Here is a 27,941-nt window from a genome sequence, read left to right on the forward strand (position 1 = left end):
GTCGGATGGAAATTCATAGATGGATTTCAGACTTTCAATATTGTCCTTGTCAAACCTGGACTCGGTGGAAGTATATTAGAGCCCAGAGACAGTGATGGGGAGTTGCGAAGAACTGGCCATCGAAAATAAAAGCTGCAGGAAGAAGCAGCGAACGAATTTCGATAAGGAAAAGGTAAAGAATCTTACAGAAAAGATCACCGGAGAAGAAGAAAAGGAGAAGCGTCGCAGATGGCTTATAGATGAAGGCACACGGAGTGCAGAAGATGGCGACGCAAGTGAGGTTTATAAACCTTGTGGTCGATCGCCCTGAGTCGTCCGATCCAGGGCTCGAAAAACTAAGAGAAGATCTGACCGTAGAATTTGAAAAGGTGCATATCACATCAGCAGCAGATATCCGCTTGTCACATCAAACGTGCCACGACAGAAAGTGGGACATGTGACGTTTAGCTAACGGAAGACATTGATGAGACTTAATTAAAAGGTATGGCCGCGTGCTCGGCCATAATAATCAGAGATTTATACGGTCTTCAAGAAATTTGGATGACGTCAGCTACTGTGAAAGGGCGCTCATCCGAGGGGGTGTAGGGAAAATAAAATTTTTGCCAAGTATTGTCGCCCATCATCCCGATCGGCACAGAGAGTGGGTTATCACACTGCCGAGTGTCTGAATCACTATTTACCTTCATAGATATAATCCAAACAAATGTAAACGCGGCGTAAACTCTTGATCCAAGCGGCGTAAACTCGAGAGAGTAGCTGGTCCAATCGGATGTGGAAGCCACTGAAAACTCTACTGGTCCAATCAGTCGAACTTGTAGCCTCCTTCGACTAGACTTGAGGGAGAGACTTATGATGTGACGATAGAGGAGGGCCCACCCGACACTGGTCAACTGCCGAGGTGGAGGTCAAAGTCAAAGTGGTCAATACCAAGGTGTTAAAAGGCTTGCCTACGGTGACCAAACGGAGGCTAGCTACAATGGCCAGTCGGGGCAATCAGGGCCTGATCAGTAAGAGATTACAGAGGTCAATCGGCAATAAGTGTCTAGGCGGGCCACCCGTCTAGCTCATATAATATGATAAGAGAACCAAACGCTCAGTGTGGAGCAGTAGGACGCTAAGGAGACCGAAGAGCTTGTCTGAGCGGGGAGGGCATGCTACTATACAGTCACCGCAGGAAAGAGCAACTGAGGTCGACATAGCGGAGGGATCCTGACAGAGCGGCTACCCCGCTTGGCCAAGCAGCGGGGCCTTGTCATCTCTCTAAAGTTGACAAAGTGGAAGAGTCCCGGCCGAACGGCTATCCTGCTCGGCCAAACAGCGGGACATGGCCATCAACAGAGCGGAGGAGTCCCGACCGAGCGATTATCCCGCTCGGCCAAGCAGCGGGATCTGGCCATCAACGGAGCGGAGGAGCCCCGGTCGAGCGGCTACCTCACTCAGTCTAGTAGCTACCCCGCTCAGCCAAGCAGCGAGATCATTGTCATATCTCTCAATATTCTTCTGGGAGATAGTTCTGTTGACACGAAGCATGGTCGACAAGTGGATCGTACGGTGGAAGATTCTACTATTTTGTCAGGGATATGTATACCCTGTTAAGGTATGGTGTCAGAGGTACTTTCTTGACAGGTCCCTTCATAGGACATATTGGAGAACGTGCCTACACTTCAAGGAGTGTGCACGTCACCCAACAGGGCTTTATATAAAGGGGGATCCATCACTGGAGGAGGTACGCGTGATTACTGTTTGCGCTTGCGTTACTATTGCTCTGCTTTCCTTCTACACTTCTAGTGACTGACTTGAGCGTCAGAGGGTCAACGCCGGGGACCCCTTCCCTGACTCGGCACTGACATTACTTGTTTTACAGAGCAAAGCACGTTCTACAACTAGTCAGCGTAGTAGCCACATCACTAGCTTTCGACCTTCCCATTTTCGGACAGGATTAGTAGAAAATGCAGCACTTCGCCTCTAACCCGTTAAAAATTTGCACCTTCAAAACACCTCAAAACCTTCTTTTATATGGTTGCTATTCAAGCTGATTTCTGCATATCAATATCTTACCCATCAGTCGATTGATCAACTATAGATTCGAATGTTGCTTTGACCTATCAGCTCAACGACTCCATCTACCTCAGCACCAGTCGATTGACCATGATCATTAGTCAACTGTTGCCTAATCAATCAAATCTTATAGTCCAGTTCTGAACATTTTGTTCACTTGAACAATGACATCAATCAACTGATACACTCCATCAGTAGACTGATACACTCCATCAGTCGACTATTATGACCAGTTGAGTTTTCTAATCGATTTTTGAAGCATCTGTTTACTGCTATACTAACATCATTCGACTGAACAAACTTAGCAATCAAATATTACCATAGCAAAAGATTGTTTACAATTAATATAACAATACTATAACAACATGGTAACAATCCTATTTTTGAAGTTTTGTGTCCATTAGCTAATCAATATACTATATCAATCAACTAATACTCATATTTTAACCTTATCAAAGCCAAATTCTCATCATATTTGATATTCAGTTAGTCTTAATTTAGTAGGACTTCCTTTGCCCGACATTTCATCAACTTTGACTTGTCAAGACTTCTCATTACCTAGCATCTAGTCAACCTTGACCTGTCGGGATTTCTTCGTTGCCTACATCCTACCAACCTTGACCTACTAGAACTTTATCTTGTCAAGTATTCGATCAATTTTAACCCATTTTACTTTTTCTCTTAATCAACTTAACATATTAATCGACTATCAAATATTTGGTAAACTTTGACTTACTTAACGTCCAACTAATATATTGATCAAATATTGAAATCCAACTCAGCCAATTTGAACTTAGTCAACCTAGTAAAGCTTGACCAAAGGTAGATTGCACTAATAAAAATTATTTAAACTACATCAAAATCACTTTAAATTAACCAAAATTATTTTAATTGATCAAAAAATAATTTAATATAATAAGAAGTGTTTAGTAGTTTCTATACATGGTAATAATTACAGATTAATTTTTACAAATTGTAACAATTAATGATTACTACTCTACTAATATTTGAAAGTAAAAATAACGTGCAATTGTTACAATAATTGGATCAGAAATTTTTTGAAAATAAAATATGCGATAGGGTATTGTTTTGATTCTTTTTTTTTTAAAAAAAAAAATAGAGTCCTTTTATTTATATAACAGCTTCTTATCGAATCAGGTAAAATTTTAAAATTATCAAATAGATAATTTTAAAATTATTAAATTATCTATCTATTTTCTATTTTATCCTTATTAATTGACTGATACTTTGGAATAGTCAAATAGATGGACTCTATGTCGAATTTATTTCCTTTCTTTAAATCAAAGTCAATTTTAAATATAATTTTGGATTAACATGAAATTAATTTTTATGTGTTCTTCTTTCTCTCATGATTATATTCATTCCCTTAAAAATCATACGAGTTTGCCTAAAATCGACTGATTGACTAAATAATTTCAGATTGATATGAAACTAGTTCCTATATTTTCGTCTATTTCTCCTAATTATATACATGCCCTCAATTATCAATTTAACTTAATGTATTGAGAGTAATGATTTTTTGAACATGAATATATTTGAAAATTTTAAAAATTCGTGTTAAAAAAATCTATCTGATAGATCAAATAATCTTGACATAAAACTAGATTTTATGTATTCGACTAATTATTTTGATTATGTTCATATCCTCAAACATCAATTTGACTTAATATATTAAGAACAATAATTTTTTAAACATAAATTAAATTTTTTTAAATATATTCATGTTTAAAAATTATTACTCTCAATATATTAAATTAAATTGATATTTGAAGATAAAGATATAATATAAGAGGTAAACGAATATATAACAACGAAATTTAATCCGAGATTATAAAAACATATAGATTATTTGATATATCTGTTAATTTTATTTAATTGATGGATTTTTTCTAAAATTAATTTTAATTTAAAAAATAAATAAGTCTACTGTAAATCGTTTCAATGCAGGGCTAAGTCGATACTACTATTTAAAAATATCAGTCAAAATAAAAAATAAATATATGATTTAATAATTTTAAAATTATTCTACCCCATTTGATAATTTTAAAAATTTTCAATAAAAATCTGTTTATATAATTTAGGGAGCCTTTATTTGATAGGATCCATAATTGTAAAATCTGGCCATCTTTCTTTAGTTTGTTTTTCCTTTCCTGATTTTTTTTCTTTTGACACGTGCGAGTCTGACAGTTCATCGATTAAGGATGCAGCCCTAGGTGGGGCCCGTTGCTACATCTACCCTCTGGGCCGCCGCCCTTTTTGTCATTGCCAGAAATGCCCTTCAGGTAAGCTCATCGGGGCGCGGGGCGCCGATTCGCTCGGCCCGCTGTCGTCTGTTCGTGGATGCCCGCCACGCGTCGTTATCGTTTTGCCAGAATCAAGGGCCGCTCGTGCACCCACCCAGCGATGGCGTTGCCGCGGGACCACCCCGTGGTGATAAGCACCGCACGTGACGGCTGGTAGGAAAAAATGTGAACTGGCGGTTAATCCTCGAGGATACAGCTCTTCTTTTTTCACTAAAAATAAAAAATTAACTTTACCAGAAAAATTAAACAAACCATCGCCCCTCGTGCGTCTCGTACCCCTTCCGTTAGATTGCATCCTTGGATTCCGATGGACAAGATTCTGCGTCCGCCCAAGATCCATCCACCACTAACTACTAGCCAGTACGGTCGAACGATCTGGTGGTGTGGTAGATTGAACCGGATCTATAATTTCGGCTAGGCTAAACAACGCGGGCTTAGGCCACCCGACCGGCCGGGCGGCCGCATTGATCGGAGAGGATCCAAGGACAGGCTCGAGAAAGATTTTATCATTTCCGTATCTAATCTAAACCTACCTCTTAATGCGCCCGTCCACTGTCCTCCGAGCACAAGCCGGGCAAAAAATTAAAAGGCGGCGCCATTAATTATTCGGATCCTAAGAGGACCTCCTTTACTTTTAAAAAATCAACTTAAAACATTAAAAATTAATTAAAATTATTTTAAATGATTAAAATCATTATGGTAATAACCATGATCGTAGTCATTTAAAATAGTTTTAATATATAAGAGTGATTTTATTAAGATCGAGTAATATTGAATGTTTGTAAAAAAAATAAAAAAAATTATATGCAGTATTTTTTACTAAATTAAATTAAAATTTTAACTTTATATATAATTGATGGGATCGTTTATTCACTTGGGCTCCTCCTCTACCGTTGCCCTTGGAGTTGAAACTAGATAGTCTCTTAGCTGACCAAGATTGGGTGGTCTGCGAAGCAAAATACGTCAATGGGGTGTAGCATTATCGGCATGGCCCCTTCGACGATCAAATTAGCACTCGATGAGAAGGGGATGCAGAGAGAAAGAATGATATATGAATAATGGGAAAGAGTTGCCTCCGAGTGCAAGAAGAAAATCATCATATCTTTCACTTACCTCTGTCGATTCTTATATAGTCAACAAAAAAGAATCTATACGTAGTCCACCAACTGGTCGCATGAAGGGCGGTTAGGGCTACGGGACAACAACCATTAAACCGTATACCCGACATTGTTGGACCATTAGCTAGGTGTTGCCTTGTGTTAGGTTGTCGGAGGTTGAAGTCGAGTTTCAAATTGGTTGAGTATCATATTATTGAATTTTTAGATCTCCGAGTCCAAATGAGATGTTGGTAGACGAAGACTAAGTGCTTGAGAAGTGACCTAATCCCGAGTGGGGTACCATAAGATGAAGGTCGAGTGCTCTGGAAGTGACCCAAATGTCGTGGGACAAAGGTGTTGGATACATGTGAATAGACAAGGAGGAAGGAAACTCCTTTGTGTATGAGTTTTGTCCCACAGTGAAAGTTTCAAGGTACTATGATTGATTTACACTAAAAAAAAAATAGAATGATAAAATCATCCGTCATAATTTCGTCAGTGCAATGGTTTAATGACGGAAAATTGTTTGTCGGGAGATAATTCACGTACAAGCATATTTCATAGATCTTAACAATCCATACATACATTCATACATCCATAATATCACAAATACAAATAAACTAACATCCATACAAATAAACATAGTAAATTATGGAAACAGATAAATAGAAAGTATTTAAATATCCAATAATTACAATCATCTAAAACAAACAAAATCTAAACAAATCATAATAATAGAAAAAAGTCGATAATGATCATCATCAATCTATCAATAAGTCAGAACTCCGAAAATATATAGTAATACAATATTTAGAATAAATATATAGTAATACAATATTTAGAAATGAGTAGATTATAAAATCAAAACAGAATAAATATATTTTATATGATTTATGTATAATAAATAAAAAATTAAGTTGTAATTGAATAAATCTAAAAAAAACTAATCACCACAGTCTGATGGCATTGAATGTCATGTGACTCAAAGTCATATTGTGTATAGGTGAAATTAGCTACGATCACTCACATATGGGTCATGGAGCCTCATAATCAGCTCTCCTCAGATCATTCTCGACTCTCCTCTGTTCATCAACAGCTCTCCTATTCTCCTCAGCAGTCACCCACTGATTCATCTTTTGATCAATTGAGACAATTTGAGTACACAGTTCTTGATTTTCTTATCAAATACAACTTTGGCCTGGGAGCCAAGGTCGTAGAGGGTGAAGTTTTAGCGGCTCGGTGGATAGAGACTGTGACTCCCCCCCCCAATCTATCGGTGGCTAAGATGCCTAAGCCACTCTGTTTGTAATTTAATCATGTGTGGACAAATATAATATGATTAATATTTAATTTGATCACAATTACTAAACTTAATCAAGATAGAAATAATTAAATGTAATAAAGTTAATAATTTATGTGTATGGTCTGGGATCGAGGATTGACAAATGTTTCATCCTTCTTCTTGTGAGTCTTGATAAAGACCTCCATACAAGTGGGTTGACAGTTTAGCTTACTTTCCTGCATACACAAATAATTTGGGGCAAAATTATGCAAGTTTGGTAATAAATATAAAATTTGCTTATATATCTTTAAATTAAACTCATCAGATTCATGACATGCTTAACAATAGATCTGGATCCTGACGTATGCCGAGCATTTCCGGTGCTCAAGCCATCACCTGGCTCTGTATTTCTATTTACTCGAGCCTTTTCAGCATTTGTTTGTCATCTTTCTGTAGCCTAGGTGGTTGTCCAAGCACTTTATATCTCGTCGAAAACATACGCTAATCTGGTGCTTTTTTTCTCATATAGTAAAGAAGATCTTTGTAAAGTTTGATACGATAACTATTTCAAGTATCTTTAAATAGTTCCTCGTGCCCTTCCTCCCATGTATATTTTTTTCTAAAATTATAAGTTTAAAATTTAGTATATTAAAAGATAAATATATTATATCAAATATATTAAATTTACTTACTACAAATTTATTATAATAAAATGTCTTCATCTCCTGGTCTATATGTCTCTATGTAGTACCAGAAGCGTATACTCATTCTTTAAATTTTTTGATGATATAGGTAGCAACTCTGTGGCCATCAGGGAAAATGTGTATGAAAAAAATATTAAGATATGAAAAATATATTATAATAAAGTCATATATAAACTTGAATTACTAATAATAAAAAAAATACTTACGAGTCTTCAACAACTCATAGCAGCACCTTATAACCACGGAGTGCTATTGCCTACTGCTCTGCCATAATAATGTCTGCAAAAATAATATTAAAACACATCATACTAAATTTACTATCATGATAATATAAATACAAAATAATATGGAAACATAACTTGATGAATAATAATGTTAATATTTAATCATCATTAACATATGACTAATTAACATTAAGAATTTCTAATTTCACATTGCTAGATTCTGTTAGTTCGACAATATCCTCACTGCTTCATCATCTATATTTTCGCAAGTGACATAAATGTCATGTTAGAAATATAACTCTCCGTGATAATACCAATTGTAGTAATTTGGTACAAAATCATTTCTATATATATGTACTTTCACGGTATCCTCATCACGGAAGACTTTATTTCTACATTTGGAATATTACAATGATACCGTAACTCGACACCATTCATACATTCTGGATGATTCTTAACAAAATTTATAAACTATTCAACTTTAACAATAAAATCATCTCTAATAAATCTATTTTCTAATCGATTGTATATCCAAGCTTTGTTCATATACATTATCACCTAATGAAATACAATTTGTTACAAAATATATGGGTTACTAAAACTATTAAATTGAGAATTATTATCTTAGATGTAAATATAATAACACTCAAATAACAAAATGACTATATAATGTTATAGATCAAATTTCTAACTTAACATACATCAAAATTCATCAATGTAAAATTATATATAGGTACTATTTAATAAATTATACCTGAAAATGTATAATCCAACCGAAGAAGAGCAGCAAATGCGGTATACTACAAAATTTTTTTTAAAAAAAAGATAAAATTAATCACAAACAATGACAAGGTAGAACAAATTCATGTGTGTTGGTGGCTGGCACAGCTAGGGGCTAGCAGTCGGCACAACCACCAGCCACGTGTTGGTAGCCAGCGTAGTTGTCAGCCGTGTGCTGGCGGCTAGCCACTAGTCAGTGCAGGCATTGAGAAGAGGGAGAGAGGGGTGGAGAGAACTCATTGGAGTAGCACGAGATTGGGGAAGAACACACGACAGTATACATTCTCATCGGTAATTCCGTCACTAATCTGGGATATTTTATATTGTTATAGTGTTGCACATGCATTAATGATGTAATTAAATGCATGGGAAAAGATTTTCTCTCACGCGTAGGTGTGTAGGGGGTGTAAATTCAGGGTCCAGATTGCACTAAACTAAGTTAACCTCCAACCGTTTGAGTTGGATGAATTAATAGAAAGTAAATAGCTTTAATTCAACCATTGAATACTGTAAGGGTTTAAACTCCTATATAAGGAGGTTATAAGCAAGAGGAAGTGGTACAGAGCTAATAGCAAATATTTTCTTCTACCTTCGTTTCCCCAAATCTTATCTTCGTCGTACATTTCCTCTCGGTGGTTTGCCCATGATAGTAATCGGGTAATTTTTCAGTTCACCATGAACAACCAGTACTTGGTTATATACGTGGTTCCACCATTATATCATGGAAAATAAACATCCATCATAACCTCAAAATATAGTCGGAGGAGGATGAATCTGTTTTAAGGAAACTGCTTGAAATAAGACCTCGATATCTTCTTTTTACAACTTGGACTTTGCAGTCAAAGTCTGTACTCGAGACTCGAGAGTCTGTACTCGGGAACCTGTAGTCGAGAGTTTATAACTCAGACTCTGTAGTCTCTGCACTCGGAATGTATGAGTATGCACTTGAACTCTACATTTAGAGTCTGTGGCATACAAGCCAACCCAATTTTCAATCAAGTAGCTCTTCCTTTTCTATTTGATAGTCTGAAATTATTAGCTTAAATTAACTAGATAAGTCTGATTTAATTTATAATTTTAATTAAGATTATTTCTTTATCTCTGATAAAATTTTACAGAAGGTCACACTTGAGAAAGGAAAATGTAGAATTGGGAGTGAAGCTAAATGATCGAAAATAACTCCAGATACCATCAATAAAGTAATGATATTCATTCAAATAAAATAGTTTTAGAGTAAAGCCTACTGTTTTGGCATTTTTAAAAAGAGAAGTGTTTTTGAGATGATTCTGATTATTAGGGCTCCCTTTTTGATAAGTTGGGGTGAATTAGCTTATGTTTTGTGGGAAAGAGGGATGCGAAAAGAGCGGACTCGGGAGCATCAAATCCCTGGTTTGACTGACTCGGGGAGGAAAAAGGAAGGGCTTTTGCTTGATCAACTGGAAAATTCCTTTTTCCAGAGTTGAAGATGGAATTGGAACCAGAGACGCAGCAGTGCACATAGCTCTATTATCTTGATTTAATTAATCGCGGCCTTTTGTAATTTAATTGCCCATTGCCCTTGTCCCTTCCGTCTCTCGCAGTTGAGCTCCGCGGGCTTCTTTTCCTTCTCGCAAGCAAGGCGAAATCTTTCCCTTTTTCTGTCCATTTCTGGCTTGAACACGGGCGTCGATATCCCATTTTGATTGCTTCCGTCGATTTGTCTCTGCGAAAGATCGCTTGGGGATCGATTCCGGCAGCTTAAAAAGGTAAGCTTTTTGTTTTTGTTGTTTTTAAAGATTCCGGGAAGAACTTCATCCGTTTAATCATGGTCTGCTTTGGTTCGCTTGCAGTTTCACACTTCAGCTGCAAAAATCCGATCTTTTTTTCTCCTCCGGCGATTCGATGAAGTTTTTCTGTGCACTTGTAAATCTGTGATTCTTCTTCTTCCGTGTGAAGTCAGTGTTGTAGGATGATCACCGGAGGAAGAGGAGTAGCGTATCGGAAAAGAGTCGCCTTTGTTCCCTTCGAGTTATCTCGAGCCATGGAGAGCAGCAGCTTCGCCCTCTTCTTCGTCACGAGCTTACTCGCTTTGCCTACTGCCATGGCGACACCGGAGGAGGCCTCTGCTTTGATCCAATTCAAGCTCAACTCCGTTGCTTCCGATCCTAACAACTTTCTGCAGAGCTGGAATTTGTCCTCCTCTGATTCGAGCGGCAGCCCCTGTTCCTGGACGGGGGTCGTCTGCTCGACGTCCGACGGCCGTGTTGGCGGCCTCAATCTCAACGGCATGGGCCTCAGTGGCCGTCTCAGACTCGATCATCTTATGGTGCTCACCGCGCTTCGCGATGTCAATCTTCGGGGGAATTCCTTCCACGGCAACCTCTCCTACGTCAGCGACGCCGCCGCCGCCTCCCAAAACTGCGGTTTTGAGACGGTGGACATTTCGTCGAACGCCTTGAACGCGACGGTCCCCTCCGGGTTCTTGACCTCCTGCCGGAGTTTGGTTTCTCTCAATCTATCAAGGAACGCAATCGCCGGAGGCATTTATCCCTTCGGCGCTTCCATCCGTGTGCTGGACTTGTCTCGTAACCACATATCCGACTCCGGGCTGCTCAACTACTCCCTCACGAGCTGCGGCGCTCTCAGTTTTCTCAACTTCTCCGCCAACAAGCTCGTTGCGAGGCTGGGCTCCCTGCCGTCGTGCTCCAACCTCACCACCGTCGACCTCTCCTACAACAATCTCTCCGGCGACTTCTCAAGCTTCTATTTTGGGGCCTGCGGCAACATCACGGTGCTCGATTTGTCCTACGCCAGCCTCGGCGGCGCCGGGCTTCCCCTGAGCCTGACCAACTGCAGGCAGCTCGCCGACCTCGACCTCTCCGGAAATGACTTCACCGGACACATTCCATCCTTTCTGGGAAAATTTTCAAATTTGCGGCGATTGTCGATGGCAAATAACCAATTTGGGGGCGACATCCCGCCTGAGCTTGGCCACACATGTGGGACTCTGGTGGAGCTCAACCTCTCCGGAAACAACCTCACCGGCGTCCTCCCTTCCACCTTCATTTCATGCGCATCGCTGATGCGGCTCGATCTCGGAGACAATCAGCTCTCCGGAAATTTCATCGAGCAAGTCATTAGCACTATGCCTGCTCTGCGGTATCTCCACCTTCCCTTCAACAATATCACCGGCCCCGTTCCATTAGAGGCATTGACAAGCTTCCCGCTGCTTGAGGTTGTGGATCTCGGTTCGAATGCCTTCACCGGCGAAATACCCGATGGGCTCTGCTCATCTCTCCCTAATCTCGAGAGCATCTTCCTGCCCAACAATTTCCTCTCAGGAACGTTGCCTGTGGATCTTGCAAACTGTACAAATCTTCGAATGCTTGATCTTAGCTTCAACGGGTTGAGTGGGCCTATTCCACTGGGGATCTGGTCCCTGCCGAAGCTTATGGATTTGGTGATCTGGGCAAACAATCTCTCCGGCGAGATACCTGATAGCCTCTGCTCGAACAGTACCACGATGGAGACTTTAATTCTGAGCTACAACACCATTCATGGCGGCATCCCGCCCTCATTCTCTAATTGCGTGAATCTTATTTGGGTCTCTCTCTCAGGAAACCTGCTCACAGGAAGCATTCCGGTCGGTATTGGAAATCTCCAAAGCCTGGCTATCCTCCAACTGGGCAACAACTCGCTTTCAGGCGAGATACCGGAAGGACTTGGTAGCTGCCGGAATCTCATATGGCTCGACCTCACCAGCAATGACCTTACTGGTTCCATTCCCCCATCCCTTGCAGCTCAAGCTGGGCTTGTAGTCCCTGGAATTGTCTCCGGTAAGCAATTCGCATTCTTGAGGAATGAGGCAGGGAACATATGCCCGGGTGCTGGTGTGCTATTCGAATTCGAGGGCATAAGGCCAGAGAGACTGGCCAATTTTCCTCTAGTTCATTCTTGCCCTGCCACTAGAATTTACACTGGAACAACAGTCTACACTTTTGCAAGCAATGGGAGCATGATCTACCTGGACCTATCGTACAATTCACTCTCAGGGACGATACCGGACGGCATCGGGTTCATGGAATACCTTCAAGTTCTCAACATCGGACACAATCAGCTGATCGGTTCACTGCCTGATTCTTTCGGTGGCTTGAAATTCATTGGTGTTCTTGATGTCTCCAACAATCATCTCACAGGCTACCTCCCCGGGGGACTAGGAAGTCTTACATTTCTAAGCGACTTGGATGTCTCAAACAACAACCTCAGTGGTCCAATTCCAACCACCGGCCAGCTCACCACATTCCCAGCATCTCGCTATGCAAACAACTCCGGTCTGTGCGGGCTACCTTTGCCCCCGTGTGGGGCTAAAGGCGGAGGCCACGACTTGTTCCATGATTCGGGTGGGAGGAGGAGAGTCTTTGGTGGCAGCATTTTCATTGGCATTCTGATATCGGTGCTGATCATATTTTTGTTCTTATTGGCTCTATATAAGATGAAGAAGTGCCAAAAAGCTGAGAATTTGAGATTCAGCAATGTCGATAGTCTCCCCACATCCGGGACAAATAGCTGGAAGCTCTCTGGTGTTCCTGAGCCTCTCAGTATCAATGTTGCCACATTTGAGAAGCCTCTGAGGAAGCTAACATTTGCACACCTCCTTGAGGCCACCAATGGCTTCAGCGCCGATAGCTTGATCGGTTCGGGTGGCTTTGGAGAGGTTTACAAGGCTCGACTCAAGGATGGAACTGTGGTTGCGATCAAGAAGCTGATTCATGTCACCGGCCAGGGGGATCGGGAGTTCACAGCAGAAATGGAGACAATTGGCAAAATTAAGCATCGGAACCTTGTGCCTCTTCTCGGTTACTGCAAGATCGGGGAAGAGAGGCTTTTGGTTTACGAATACATGAAGTTTGGGAGCTTGGATGTTCTTCTTCACGAAAAGGTGAAGGGCGGAGCCATCAAGCTTGATTGGGCTGTGAGGAAGAAGATTGCAATTGGTTCGGCAAGGGGGCTTGCTTTCCTTCATCATAATTGCATGCCTCATATCATACACAGAGACATGAAATCCAGCAATGTGCTACTGGATGAGAACATGGAAGCCCGGGTCTCAGATTTCGGGATGGCAAGGCTTATGAATGCTCTCGACACTCATCTTAGCGTGAGCACGCTGGCTGGAACACCCGGTTATGTGCCGCCGGAGTACTACATGAGCTTTAGGTGCACGACGAAAGGGGATGTGTATAGCTTCGGAGTAGTGCTCTTGGAGCTCCTATCAGGGAAGAAGCCCATCGATCCGTCTGAGTTCGGGGACAACAACCTCGCCGGATGGGCTAAGCAATTGGTGAAAGAGAGCAGGTACAGTGAAATCTTTGATCCTGATTTGATGAAGACAAACTCTGAAGTGGCTGAGCTATTCAGATATCTGAATATTGCCTGCCTGTGCTTGGATGATCGACCGCCGAAAAGACCCACAATGATTCAAGTTATGGCAATGTTCAACGAGCTACAAATCGACACAGACAGCGACTTCCTTGATGGGATAGCAATCGATCGAGCTACAATTGATGAATCCGGAGAAAGAACACCTTGATCTGTTTCAGGTTCAGAAAGTAGCAAATTTTGTTCCATTGAAGGTGGTCTAACAGCCATCTTCTATTGCCATAGCAAGTTCTGTATCTGCATTTTTTTTAATTATTGTAAATATCACAAGAATGCTTAATTATGCAGGAAAACGAGATGAATGATACGAAATAGCATTGTTTAAATAGGTTTGTATTAAGTGCAGAAACAAATATAGGAATCATACAACTTGAAGAGTACATTTAGATGTGTTTTATAGGAAGTCTTCATAGGCGAAACACGATCCATTGGAGCATGTGCCATCAATGCAGCGAAGAAAACAAAGAAATCCAAAGATGTTTCTTGGTTTAAGATAGCAGTAACAAATTGTCAAGTTTGAACTGCAAGCATTGGTAATGTCTGAGTTTGGGATGATTGATCTGACCCCAGAAAAGTTTCCTACTGGTAATTAGGATAAATCGAGAAGCACTCGCAGCGGGCAGTTCAGGAGCCTAACATCCTTTAGTTGCGTGTCCCATTTGGAGAAAAAATTCCTACAAATTCGTCATAGCTGGGGCTCGAACCGCAGATGTCTGGGTGACAACCTGAATATCCTATCACTGCACCATAGCCCCGGGGGCACTTTCAGCGCTATTATAGTAGTTACCGCTAGCTGTTATATTAGGTAGAAGTTATTGAATAATTTTTATATGTAAGATTTGATATACTATTCCTCTAAATGGGGGAATGTAATCAACGGATGCTGGGCTTCTGAGCTAGTCATCACGTGCGCTTCTTAATTTATCCTAGCAGCTGGTGGGAAACTTCCGTGGGACCGGATCGATCATCCCAGAGATAGCCAATGAGACTAACTGAGATTATCAATTTTTGTTATTAGATAGCTATTACAACTCAATTCAAGTAATTTTAACCAATTTAAAATAATTTTGGTAAGATTTAAATAATTTTGACTAAATTGATAAAGAATATTTTAATATAATAATATACAGTAATTATGATTTAAGATTTTAGTGAAATAGTTAATTTTTCACGTTATAACGACTGTCAAATGACTTCTACACGTTATAGCGGCTAGTAGCTTATACCCGTTAGGACTAAACCTTAAATTTTAAAATTTTTAACTCTAAATCAATATTGAAATAGTTGATTTTTCACTCTCGCAACTACCAAATAACTTCTACATGTACCTTAATAGTTACCGATTAGCTTTACACATTATGACTAAACTATAAATTTTAAAATCTTGAATCCTAAATCTTAAATTCCGAATACTATTATATCAAAATACTCTTTACCAATTTTATTAAAATTATTTTAAAAATATTGTAACAACTACTTAATCACTTCTACAAGTTGTAGCAATTACGAAGTATCTTCTACATATTATAATAATTAGTTGTAATTGTTATAATTTCTCTAAAAGTTCGGAACAACGTTGAACTAGTTAGAGTATCTCCAATGGGGGATATTTGGAGGGGATATTTCTCCAAATATCCCCCACTCCCAAATATCCCCCATTGCAGGGGATATTTGATGGGGTAATGGAAATCACCGGGCACTGATTCCCCTTGTGAGGCCCACCATTTTGGTGGGCTGTCACTATTTACAATTTTTTTATTTTTTAAAAATAAATACGGTGGGTCCCACCCAAAAAATGGGTGACTTTTTTTTTAATAAAAATCAGAACATTAAAAAATTTAGAGAAATAAACGTTTGAAATCAGAACATTAAATGTGGGTGCCACTATTTACAATTTATATATTTTTTTAATTAAAGTAAAATCAGAACTTTAAAAACTTAAAAATAAAATAAAAGGTAACGTTCGAAAACACAACGTTCAGAAAAATAAACGTTCAAAAATTTAAACGTTGGGTAACGTTCAATTTCTCTCTATATATACATCATTTCTTTCATCTATTTTCATCATTTCCATACTCATTGTCTACCAAAAATTTAGAGAGAAATGGATTTGTTCAACTCTCCAAGTAACGACGAAAATTCTAGTGAAGAAGGTTCTCAAGTTCGTCATAATATTCCCGAAGACACAACGAGGCCTACAATATCAGATCCCGATGAGGCGTTATTTATGATGGTACTACGCAATCAATTTAGAGTAGCTGAATTCGTGCAAGATTATCATGGGAGTACACAAAAAAGAAGAACAATTAGCAGAGATCGTGTAGCTGGACACACTTGACTTGTCAATGATTATTTCTGTGTTGAGCCGGTGTATACTGATGATATGTTCCGAAGACGATTCCGAATGATAAAAGAGTTATTTTTGCGCATAGTCACTGATTTGAAAAATCATCCTAGTGGATTTTTTAAATGGAGGGAAGATGCAGCAAGGAGAAAAGGTCTGTCGTCGCTTCAAAAATGCACGGCGGCTATCCATCAACTGGCATATGGAGGTTCTGCCGACCAATTTGACGAGTACTTGTGAATGGGTGAAACAACTGCCCTCGAATGCTTGTCCAACTTTTGCCAATGCGTGATACAAATATACGGAGGTGAGTACTTAAGAAAACCCAATGCAACTGACATCACTCGTTTGCTTGAAATGCATGAACAAAAGCATGGTTTCCATGTTAGGAAGTCTTGATTGCATGCATTGGGCCTGGAAAAATTGTCCGGTTGCGTGGAGGGCACAGTACACGCGAGGCGATCATGGCTATCCAACAATTGTGCTTGAGACAGTCGCATCTGCCGATTTATGGATATGGCATGCATTTTTTGGAGTTGCTGGATCTCGCAATGACATCAATGTGCTTAATGAGTCACCTATTTTTAATGATGTCTTGAAAGGAAATGCACCGGAAGTTAATTTTATTGTGAACAGTACACAATATACAAAAGGGTACTACCTAACAGATGGTATATATCCGGAATGAGCCACTTTCGTCAAGAGTTTTTCCTGTCCTCAGGATCCGAAAAGAATTAAATTTAAGGAAAGACAAGAGGCTACAAGAAAAGATGTCGAGCGGGCATTTGGGGTACTCCAAGCTCGTTGGGCAATTATAAGAGGTCCAGGGCGACATTGGTTTATGGACAAATGCAAAGAAATCATGTATACGTGCATTATTTTACACAACATGATTGTGGAGGACGAAAGTCATGCAATATCGATTTGTGATCGCGAAGAATAAGATATAATCACAGCGAATCATGGCTCAACCAGTGAATTTGCTGAATACATTCGAAGAAATTCCGAGTTACGTGATACTCAGGTGCATCATCAACTTCGTCATGATTTGGTTGAACACATCTGGGAAACATGCCATCGTGATGAGTAAATAACTAATTTATTATATATGAAATATTTAGCTATTCAATTCTGATTTTGTGAAATATTTAGCTATTCAATTCTGATTTTGTGAAATATTTGAACTATGTTGTAGTTTTTTTAAAAATGTGTATGATGTTGTATTGTTGATGTTGTATTGTTTTCATTTAAATAAAATATTAATATTAAAAAAATTATATTGAATAATTGTCTAAAATATATTTATGAATAAATGATAGACGAAATGTATTTAAAATATATATTAATTTTATTTAAATATAAAAAGAGAAATGATATGCATCTCGAAATACCTTCTCGAATTCATATCTCGACTGATGTGGATTCTTGCGTGGGCATGACACGTCAGCATTAATTTTGGGGTTTTTTCACTCTGCGTCGCTCGATTCGCGCTCATTTCTCGCCGCAATCCTTCCTCCTTGCCCTAAAACACGCAGAGTACATCAGTCGTCTCCTTGCCGCCGCTCTTTCTCTCCGCTCTCTGCCCCGATCGAACTCCCGGTGATGCTCTCTGCGCCCTCTGCTCTCTGCTCTCTGTGCTCCTAACTCTCGCCGCTCTCCGACGCTCTCTGCTCGCCGCTCTCCCTTCCCATCGAAGAACGTCCGACGGCCAAAGACTCTCGACGCTCTCTGCTCGCCGCTCTCCCTTCCCATCGAAGAACGTCCGACGGCCAAAGACTCTCGACGCTCTCTGCTCGTCGCTCTCCCTTCCCATCGAAGAACGTCCGACGGCCAAAGACTCTTCCCCTAGCCCTCCCCTGCCCTAAATCTGCCCTGGTATTTTCCTTAGCTGATTTAGTTGGATCTTAAGATTTTTTTTTGTTGGATCTAAACGTCGCATGATTTTCTTCTGTTTAGCTGCTCGCCTCACACTTCCATTGTGTAGATCAAAATAGGGTCGATCAAATTTCATTGTGATAGAGATTCTTGCTTTGTATATTCATCAGTGTAGCCTGTGTATCGACAGTGATAACATTAGTGATCAAATTTCATGTTTAGCTATCTGCCGTGATAACATTAGTGTATGGAAGCAATAACATTCGTGCTTCCTAAGCTCATAAGTTATTTGCTGTGATATGACCATTACATTTGCTTACCGATTGCTATTTGCTATTTGGGTTTTAGTTTTTATTTTAGAGTTTTGTTTGTTTGGTTTAGTAAATTTGGTACTAACTTTGTTGCTATTTGCTTACCGGTTACATTTCTTTTGGATCTGTTTTCTAATTTTTAAACAAATAAATGTAGTTGAATACTTACCTGTCTTCCATTTTTGAATAAATGTAGGTGAAAAATAATCATGGAACAAGGAAAAAGTGATTCAAATGAGGTAAACGATAGCAACGACCATGTGAGCACAGATCTATCTCCATCTAATTTACATGAAGTCATGATTCCTAAGATTGGAATGACTTTTATATCTGAAGATGAAGTTCGTAATTTTTATAAATCCTATGCTCAGAATGTTGGTTTTGGTATTTGCAAATTAGGTGGTAAAAAGGGAGATGATGGAAAGCAAAAATATTTTTGTTTTGGATGTGCCAAAAGTGGTAAAACAATATCTCAAGCCAAAAATGCTTTGTACCCTAGACCTTCTACTAAGACAAATTGCAAAGCTAAGATTAATGTTGTTATTCGGAATGATGATAACTTTGTGATAAATAGTGTATCTCTTGAACATAATCATGTCTTGAGCCCGGGAAAGTCATGACATTTTAGATGTAATAAATTATTGGATTCAACTACAAAGAGGAAACTTGAATTAAATGATCAAGCAGGAATAACTTTAAGTAAAAGTTTTCATTCATTGGTAGTTGAGGCTGGAGGCTATGAGAATTTGACATTTGATGAGAGAAAGTGTAGGAATTATATTTCAGAAGCTAGAAGGTTGAGGTTAGGGGATGGAGATGCTGAAACCTTGAATAATTATTTTTGTCGCATGCAAAGTCGGAACTCTAACTTCTTTTATGTGCTTGATTTAGATGAAGAGTCTCGAATAAGAAATGTTTTTTGGGCAGATGCAAGATGTAGGGCTGCATATGATTACTTTTCTGATGTTGTGACTTTTGATACTACTTATTTGACTAATAGTTATGATATGCCATTTGCTCCTTTTGTTGGGGTGAATCATCATGGTCAATCCATTTTGCTTGGATGTGGTTTATTATCCAGTGAAGATTCAGAAACATTCAAATGGTTGTTCAAATCTTGGCTGACATGTATGCTTGGGCGTGCTCCGAAGGCCATAATCACAGACCAGTGTCGCGCCATGGCAATTGCTATTGAAGAGATATTTCCAGATTCTCATCATCGTTTGTGTCTTTGGCATATAATGAAAAAATTACCAGCAAAATTAAGTGGACATGCTCAATATAAGCTGATAAAGAAACAATTGAAGAATATTGTTTACAACTCACTTACTATTGATGAATGTGATGAGAATTGGATGAAAATGATTGAGGATTTTAATTTAGAGAATAATGACTGGTTGAAATCTTTGTATGAACAGCGGAATAGATGGATACCTGTGTACGTCAAGGATAAGTTTTGGGCAGGTATGTCCACATCTCAAAGGAGTGAAAGTATGAATGCTTTTTTTGATGAATATGTTCATTCGAAAACTTCTTTGAAGCAATTTGTTGAACAGTTTGATAATGCTCTGAAGAAGAAGATTGAAAAAGAAAAAAAAATTGGATTTTGGTTCTTTTAATTCTATGATACCAGTAATTTCTGGTTATCCAATTGAAAAACAATTTCAAAGTTTCTACACTAACAACTTATTTAAGTTGTTCCAAGATGAGATAAGAGGGTTGATGTTTTGCAATACCTCACTAGTGAGGCAAGAAGGGGTTGGTTTTATATTTGAAGTGGTAGAAACTTTGTTGGGAAAAAATGGAGACCCTATAAGAGATGCTTCCTTCAAGGTACATTATACTGAGTTAGATTGTCAAGTTAAGTGTCTATGCCATCTTTTTGAGTTTCGGGGAATTTTATGTAGGCATGCTATCTCTGTGTTGATACGAATGAAGGTGATTGAGGTTCCTATGAATTATATTATGGATCGATGGCGCAAAGATATTAAGCGTGGTTATCAAAGTATCACTAACATTTATGATGAATATGTTTGTGAAAGAGAAAGACATCGGTATAATATTCTCACTCCATTGATACAAGAGGTTCAACAACTTGGGGCAAATAATGATGACGGTTGTTCTGTTTTGGTGGAAATCTTGAAAGATGCGAAGGAAAAATTGATTGCTATTCAGCTAGATCATTCAAGAGTGGATCAACTGAAAGAAGCATCTACATCGAGTTCAAAAACAATACACTCTCCATTAAAAGTAAGATCTCGAGGTCGTCCACCCACAAAGAGAAAACAATCTAAGATTGAACAAATTATGAAGAAATCAGTTGCAAAGGCCAGAAGAAAGGTATGATTTATTATGTTTTAAGCGATAGAGGATTATTGTTCGGTACTTATGAGATAACTTTTGCGTTATATATTTTTTTTGTAGCCAAATGTCTCTATTTACTATTTATAGGGTTCTTTGTTGAATACAATGTCAGGTCCATTCTGCTTCAGCGCCACATGTTTCTCCTGACGATGCTTTTTGAGTTTATAAAGGACCAGTTTGCTCTGTCATCTGTTATGTTGCCTGCTTTAGGTGGTTTAGGAGTAGGCATGATAGCTCTGTCATCTGTTATGTTGCCTGCTTTAGGTGGTTTATGCGCCAAGCTTGATGATAGGTGTTGCCCTTGGTGCAGTTTTTGGAGGCTTAGCTGTAGAACTTATAAATTCAGCAATTCCAGGAAATGGTGTTGTTGCTCAGCCCCAGGCTTATGCATTAGTAGGTGTCGTTACATTCTTTGAAAATCCAAGGAGATTCAAATTCATGTTCATTATTTAAAACTGATATCATTGATACAGGTTGGAATGGCTGCTACACTGGCTTCAGTTTGTTCGGTTCCACTAACCTCAGTACTGTTGCTCTTTGAGCTAACAAAGGACTACAGAATATTGCTTCAGTTTGGAGGCAACATGATGATGGAGGTGATCTCGAACTATCTCAACTGGAAACTGACATTCACCGCTCTGGCACTATCAACAATGAAATGCTGCTAGCCCAACTAGTGCTTCTTACTAGCCCAATGGCGAATGTATTGGTAGTGGCGAATGTAATGAATTGGGCTAATGTATTGGTAGTGGCGAATGTAATGAGAGAGCTTTCTTACTAGCCCAACTAGTGCTTCTTAATTTGTTTGGCTTCACATAAACATTTATTTTCTCCTCCAGTTTTCTCTGGTCTCTCTCAAAGACCTATGCTAAAGTTCATACAACTACTATACTAAAGGATGTCATTGTGCTTATGCATGACAAACAACAAACTTGTGTTCTTGTCATTGATCACGAAGACTTTCTTGAGGGTATTCTTACACTTGGCGACATTCGGAGGAAAGGGTTTGAAACAAGTGGAGAGCTTCCTGGCACTCCCAGGCTTGTCAGGGGCTAAGAATGCAGTGTGTCAAGCCAAAGCTTTGGAAGTCAAGAAGTTTAAGCCAGATCAGGATGTCTCAACTTTTTTTCCTTGAAACACAGTATATGGATCTTGATCTGTCTAAATGATACTTGTTTCTTATGTTTCTAAACTTGTTCAATGCTGTGTGATTAGTGCTGACTTGTTTCTTATGTTTCTAAGCTTGTTCAATGATGTGTGATGATTAAGTGTAGCTATGCATGCCATTTTAACAAAGAGAAATGCTTGTTCAAACTGCTGAGACTTAATTTCTCTTTGCATATCCATTGTTTAAGAGGGAAGGACTCTTTGCATATTCATTGTTCGATGAAATGATAACCGGCAACTTGAGACTGCAATAAAATTTCTTCAAGAAATAAAAAACTGGGGATTTACTCCTCTAACTGTTACATACACAGATGTTGTTAATGGGCTTTGCAAATTTGTGAAGTTGAATGAGGCTATGACCTTCTTAGATAGGGAGGGCGTTGTGCAAGTTGAACCTTACAATGCCTTGCTCAAGGGTCTCTGCAATGCTAGTAGATATCAAGAGACAGCTATATATCATTACAAAATGATCAAACCATTACAAAATGGGTACTAGTAAGAACAAGTCTAAAAAGAAGAAGAACGCACAAAAAATCATTATAAAATGATCAAACCGGTATATAACAAGTTCTGCATTATCCATCTTAACTAAAAACAAATTAGCCTATCACATTACAGTACCAACATTAGTCAACACTAATTAATCACCTAAACTAATAAACTAATTAGTCTTAAGCTGGTTATTACAAACATTTAATCTGTCATATTACAACAACAACATTACTCAACACTAATTAGCAAGACCGAACTAACAAAGTAATAAGATATACAGCCAAAAGAGTTAAATTCACTATAATTAATATCCAGACCACTGATGGTACATTCCAATTTCCTTGATTATGCCCGCGAGAAGCAATGTATTCACTGTCTAACCTTGATTCTATTCTTCCTAACCTTCCACGACATATTTCACTTGTGTCTTCATTAGACAAAGTATCAGCTACCACCCACTTTTGCCAGCCATGTTGCGCACATCCATAATACCTCCTTCCGGGATTTTTGCTCGATCTAGAAACACATACCAATGTTCTTCGTCCGCAATCTCTACATGGTACATGTTCAAATTTTGTATTGTCGATGGAGTCGTACCTTGATGATGCCATCAAATAACAACCTATTAAGCAAACAAGAATTACTTAGATTCAAATATTTTTAATGCTCATAGATTATATGCTAAATCAATTCAAAAATAGGAAATAAGCTATTTTGCGATGACCATACATCCAGATGGTAAAGAACATACATCCAAATACTAAAGTTCTAAGAGATGTTTGTCAGCGCAGTACTGGTCTCTCTCATGTTTTATTTTAAAAATTTACTAAACCAAACACACAAAACTCTAAACATTGGTCTTTATAAACACCGACCTATCCGAAACAACGACTTTCCTCCATGCTACGATTGCTAAAATTGTGGATTTTTAATCAAATCTGCAAATTACAATGAACATATTTCATATTAAATAGATAAGAAACTAGAAAGGTGATCACAACCTGATAACAATAGAGAACTATAGCTGTTAAGACAGGCTCCAACTTAGATAACTTATTCTAAGATAAAATGCAACATGTTGTAACAATTTTCAATATAAACTCTTCCACAGACATTAAGCAAATGTAATGATTATATCACGACAGATATCACAAATTGAATATCTGAATACCAGTAAAGCTTCAACTTCCCTGCAATTTACACAAAAAGAATCAATCATGGAACCAAACAGTTGATTTGTATTCTGGAGTTGTAACTTAATCATCTCATTAAGAAGAATCTCCATCTCTTAAATATTTCCAACCAATCCCAACCTAATTTAAACACTTGATGATGCCACACAAGGAAAAACTGATGGAAAGAGAGCTTCCATACACAGGCTACACTAATGAATGTACAAAGCAAGAATCTCTATCACAAGGAAGTGTGAGGCGAGCAGCTAAACAGAAGAAAATCATGCGACGTTTAGATCCAACAAAAAAAAATCTTAAGATCCAACTAAATCAGCTAAGGAAAATACCAGGGCAGATTTAGGGCAGGGGAGGGCTAGGGGAAGAGTCTTTGGCCGTCGGACGTTCTTCGATGGGAAGGGAGAGCGACGAGCAGAGAGCGTCGAGAGTCTTTGGCCGTCGGACGTTCTTCGATGGGAAGGGAGAGCGGCGAGCAGAGAGCGTCGAGAGTCTTTGGCCGTCGGACGTTCTTCGATGGGAAGGGAGAGCGGCGAGCAGAGAGCGTCGGAGAGCGGCGAGAGTTAGGAGCACAGAGAGCAGAGAGCAGAGGGCGCAGAGAGCATCACCGGGAGTTCGATCGGGGCAGAGAGCGGAGAGAAAGAGCGGCGGCAAGGAGACGACTGATGTACTCTGCGTGTTTTAGGGCAAGGAGGAAGGATTGCGGCGAGAAATGAGCGCGAATCGAGCGACGCAGAGTGAAAAAACCCCAAAATTAATGCTGACGTGTCATGCCCACGCAAGAATCCACATCAGCCGAGATATGAATTCGAGAAGGTATTTCGAGATGCATATCATTTCTCATATAAAAAATATATGTAAGTTAATAAAATGGTTATGGGACCCATAAATATTTGATTGGTGGGAGGTTTGATTGTGAAGCTGAGAATATTTGAGAGTGAGATATTTGATTGGTGGGACCCATAAATATTTGGATGGTGAGATATTTCATTATGAAAGTTGAGATATTTGAATAGTGGGATATTTGGGAGAAATATCCCAAGTTATTATGGATGCTCTTAGTCATAAGTGCTACAATAATAAAAGTAGAGAACAAAATGATAATTGCTACAACTTTGAAAATAAAGAATAATATTATAGTAATTATTTGATAGTTATATATTATATCAGTTATCTAATAGTTATTACATGGTGTAGCGGTTATGGATAACTCCTACACTAACATTGGATAAAGGATATTTTGGAGATAAAATATTGCTGACTGTTTTTTTTTTAAAAAAAAACAAAAGATCAGTCTTGTAATGATTTGTATAATTTGGGATGTTTTTTTTTTGGCCGAAATTAAAAAAAAAATGATTGGACAACAATAAAGGCTCGCTAAATACTCTTAGTGGGTTTGAGGTCATCAATTCGTATAGTATATCTTCTTAAAAAGGCCCATGGGCCATTTGGAGATCAGCCCAACACAATGCAGACCTCAGATAAATATTTGTATTGAGTCGTCAGATTCACTTCGTCGTCGACCGGGGGAGTTGATCTCTGCGTTCATGGCGGCGATATCCGCCGTGGCCTTTGTATCGCCGTCCCACAACTCTCCATTCCTCCGGTTTCCATTTTCTAACTTGGAGCGGATACCTCCTGCGACGCCTACCCTTCACGACTCTTGTAATTCCTGCATCAACAACCCCTCTCCCTTCCGCATCTCCAAGACGCCGCTGGGCCGGTGGTTCCACGCTTCTTCGTTGGCGATGGATAGGTCGAATTCGGGTCGCCATACTCATGACGGTCGTGTAAGTTTTTAGTATCAGTGTGTTCTTATACCCATATATGGTTTTGGCTTTTAGGTTTTAGTTTGTCCAAGATAGACTGGATATGTAAAAGTTGAAAATTTCTTTTAGTTTTTGTCACACTTTCTCCTTTTTTGATTTCTTCATGATTTCGGCTAACCATACAACTTCTCTTTGATGATGTGCGATTTGTAATCGAAAGATTGTGTATGCGATCACTTGTTTCAAGTTGTTGCAGTAAAATAATATTCTTTCTTTCAAATCGAACATAAGATCCATAGAGGCCTATGCCCTGCAAAATTCATATCGTGTACCATGAATCAGAATTACAACTATGGAAGTAAATCAACCTCCGATTTTGGTCATCTAGTTGAGGATAAAGCACATTGAGCTCAAGTTACTTGTTGAAAGCCAAGGAGGAGAAAAATCCAACAACAATATTATGGAACACTTAGATTATTAAGTGTAATTGAGTGCTATACTATGTACATGACAGATACACTGTGGGTTCAATATTATATAGCTGATGTTTCCTACTGCTTAGTGTCTGGTTGTTCATTTTTGGTAATCCCACAATTAGTATGCTATGTGTCCTTCATGATGGCTCAACAAAGTATAAGGTTTAAAAACTATTCCCATTTAAAATGTATATGGAAGAATGACATTCCAATTGATGCTTTGTTGAACACTTGATTTGTGTTTGTCTCTCAGGAATCACAGCATCTTTCTAACAAGAAGGTTTATAGACGTCATCGACAAAATGTTGATCTCCCACCTGTACTGCCAAAGAACAAAAAGAAACCCTTCCCTATCCCAATCCAGAAGATGCTACAACTATCTAGGCAAGATAAGAAACTGGCGGAAAAGGGAATTGAGAAACCTCTCAAGCCGCCCAAAAATGGCTTACTGGTCCCTGAGCTTATTCCTGTTGCTTATGAGGTATTGGACTACTGGAAGGTGTTGATAAGAGGCCTCTCACAGTTGATGAATGTGGTTACAGTCTATGGTTGTAGGTAATATAAAAATAATGGTTTTTCCTGTTCTTTGGCTTCCCTGATTACCTATCATCTGCATGTATATACTTTTTTTTTTCCTTCATGCATTGCCTTATGCGTAATTTGAATATATCTTGTTGTCTAGATTAAATGCCAGCAAGAATTTGCTGGACTAATTTGGCATTGGCAATTTTATTGGTTAATATCTTCAGATGGATACCCTTCTTGAAATTCTATTTTCTTCTGAGTTTTGAAAATGTTACACTTTTTAAAACTGTTTATTAGGATCTAATGATCACAGTTGCTTGATTTATGCTTAGAAGTTAGTTATGTTGTAAAGTAACCATTTGCTCTATGCATTAGTAAGTTCAATGATAAGATGGACTGAAGAATGAAACTGCTACGAACTGTACAAATAGGTTCTTCGCATTACTTAAATTTCTACTTTTCCATTATGTTGTCATTTACCTAAGATGAGCTGAAGTGTCTTGATTTTTATCTCATAAAATCCTATTTATTTAGCTTAAATATAATCAAACTCATTTTGACAATCCACCTCAGCAAATGTCCTGAAGTCCATGTTGGCCCAGTTGGCCACCAAATTCAAGGTTGCCATGGCACTGGAAGTGAGCAGCGGAGAAACTACCACAGCTGGGTCAAAGGTTCCATCAATGATGTTCTCATCCCTATCGAATCTTACCACCTCTTTGACCCCTTTGGAAGGCGCATCAAGCATGAGACTCGTTTCAACTATGACAGAATCCCAGCAGTTGTGGAGCTCTGTATTCAGGCGGGTGCTGATTTGCCCGAATACCCTTCTCGCAGAAGGACATCCCCTATTCGAATGCTGGGAAAAAAGGTGATTGACCGGGGTGGATATATGGAGGAACCAAAGCCACAGTGTCCAGAAGATTACATGTCACTCCTTGTAGAGCTGGACACCTACGGAGCCAAACTGGAGCAACCTCTGCTGCTGTCAGCAGATAAAACAAGAAAACTTGCTGAAACAACTCTGAAAGCATACAGCACAGTCAGACGCGGTGTGAGGCAGCTGATGAAGGAATATTCAGTGAAGGCGTGCGGTTATTGCTCTGAGGTTCATGTAGGTCCATGGGGTCACAATGTCAAGCTTTGTGGAGCCTTCAAGCACCAATGGAGAGATGGTAAGCACGGATGGCAGGATGCAACGTTGGATGAGGTAATCCCTCACAATTACGTTTGGCACGTTTGTGATCCGAATGGTCCACCCTTGAGGACTGCTCTCAGAAGGTACTATGGGAAGGCTCCAGCAGTAGTAGAAGTATGTGTACAAGCAGGGGCAGAGATTCCTGAGAGTTACAAGCCTATGATGAGGCTGGACATCATAGTTCCAGATTCTGAAGAAGCTAGATTGGTAGCATAATTTGTATATATACAGGATTCAATCTCCTCTCTGCATTAATGTTTAAATGACATTCTAATCTTCGTTTTGTCCACCAGAATATGTTTGAAGCTCATGTTCTGAGAAGATGACCATATATGTATGTATTTTTTTT

The 27,941-nt window shown here is 39.0% G+C and overlaps 2 protein-coding genes and 1 pseudogene across 2 annotated transcripts; all 3 read left to right on the top strand.

The window, feature by feature from the left end:
- The first annotated feature begins 9,788 nt into the window (after positions 1 to 9,788).
- LOC121976703 (brassinosteroid LRR receptor kinase BRL1-like) lies at positions 9,789 to 14,195 on the top strand. The gene is made up of 2 exons (XM_042528997.1): positions 9,789 to 10,214; positions 10,299 to 14,195. The coding sequence occupies exon 2, from the start codon at positions 10,418 to 10,420 to the stop codon at positions 14,033 to 14,035; it is 3,618 nt and encodes a 1,205-aa protein (XP_042384931.1). The 5' UTR covers positions 9,789 to 10,214; positions 10,299 to 10,417; the 3' UTR covers positions 14,036 to 14,195.
- A 4,428-nt stretch (positions 14,196 to 18,623) lies between these two features.
- LOC121978678 lies at positions 18,624 to 20,938 on the top strand (annotated as a pseudogene).
- Positions 20,939 to 25,140: 4,202 nt separating this feature from the next.
- On the top strand, positions 25,141 to 27,881 carry LOC121976706 (APO protein 1, chloroplastic-like). The gene is made up of 3 exons (XM_042529000.1): positions 25,141 to 25,414; positions 26,123 to 26,424; positions 26,968 to 27,881. The coding sequence occupies exons 1-3, from the start codon at positions 25,172 to 25,174 to the stop codon at positions 27,806 to 27,808; spliced, it is 1,386 nt and encodes a 461-aa protein (XP_042384934.1). The 5' UTR covers positions 25,141 to 25,171; the 3' UTR covers positions 27,809 to 27,881.
- The last annotated feature ends 60 nt before the right edge of the window (positions 27,882 to 27,941 follow it).

Source organism: Zingiber officinale, chromosome 4B (assembly GCF_018446385.1).
Source record: "Zingiber officinale cultivar Zhangliang chromosome 4B, Zo_v1.1, whole genome shotgun sequence".
Lineage (NCBI taxonomy): Eukaryota > Viridiplantae > Streptophyta > Magnoliopsida > Zingiberales > Zingiberaceae > Zingiber > Zingiber officinale.

What these genes read in the sequence shown, in the direction of transcription:
- LOC121976703 (XM_042528997.1), top strand. Translation starts at nt 10,418, where the DNA reads ATGATCACCGGAGGAAGAGGAGTAGCGTATCGGAAAAGAGTCGCCTTT.
- LOC121976706 (XM_042529000.1), top strand. Translation starts at nt 25,172, where the DNA reads ATGGCGGCGATATCCGCCGTGGCCTTTGTATCGCCGTCCCACAACTCT. An exon ending in GCCATACTCATGACGGTCGT is followed by an intron (nt 25,415 to 26,122) that starts GTAAGTTTTTAG and finishes TTTGTCTCTCAG; the next exon opens with GAATCACAGCATCTTTCTAA. An exon ending in GTTACAGTCTATGGTTGTAG is followed by an intron (nt 26,425 to 26,967) that starts GTAATATAAAAA and finishes AATCCACCTCAG; the next exon opens with CAAATGTCCTGAAGTCCATG.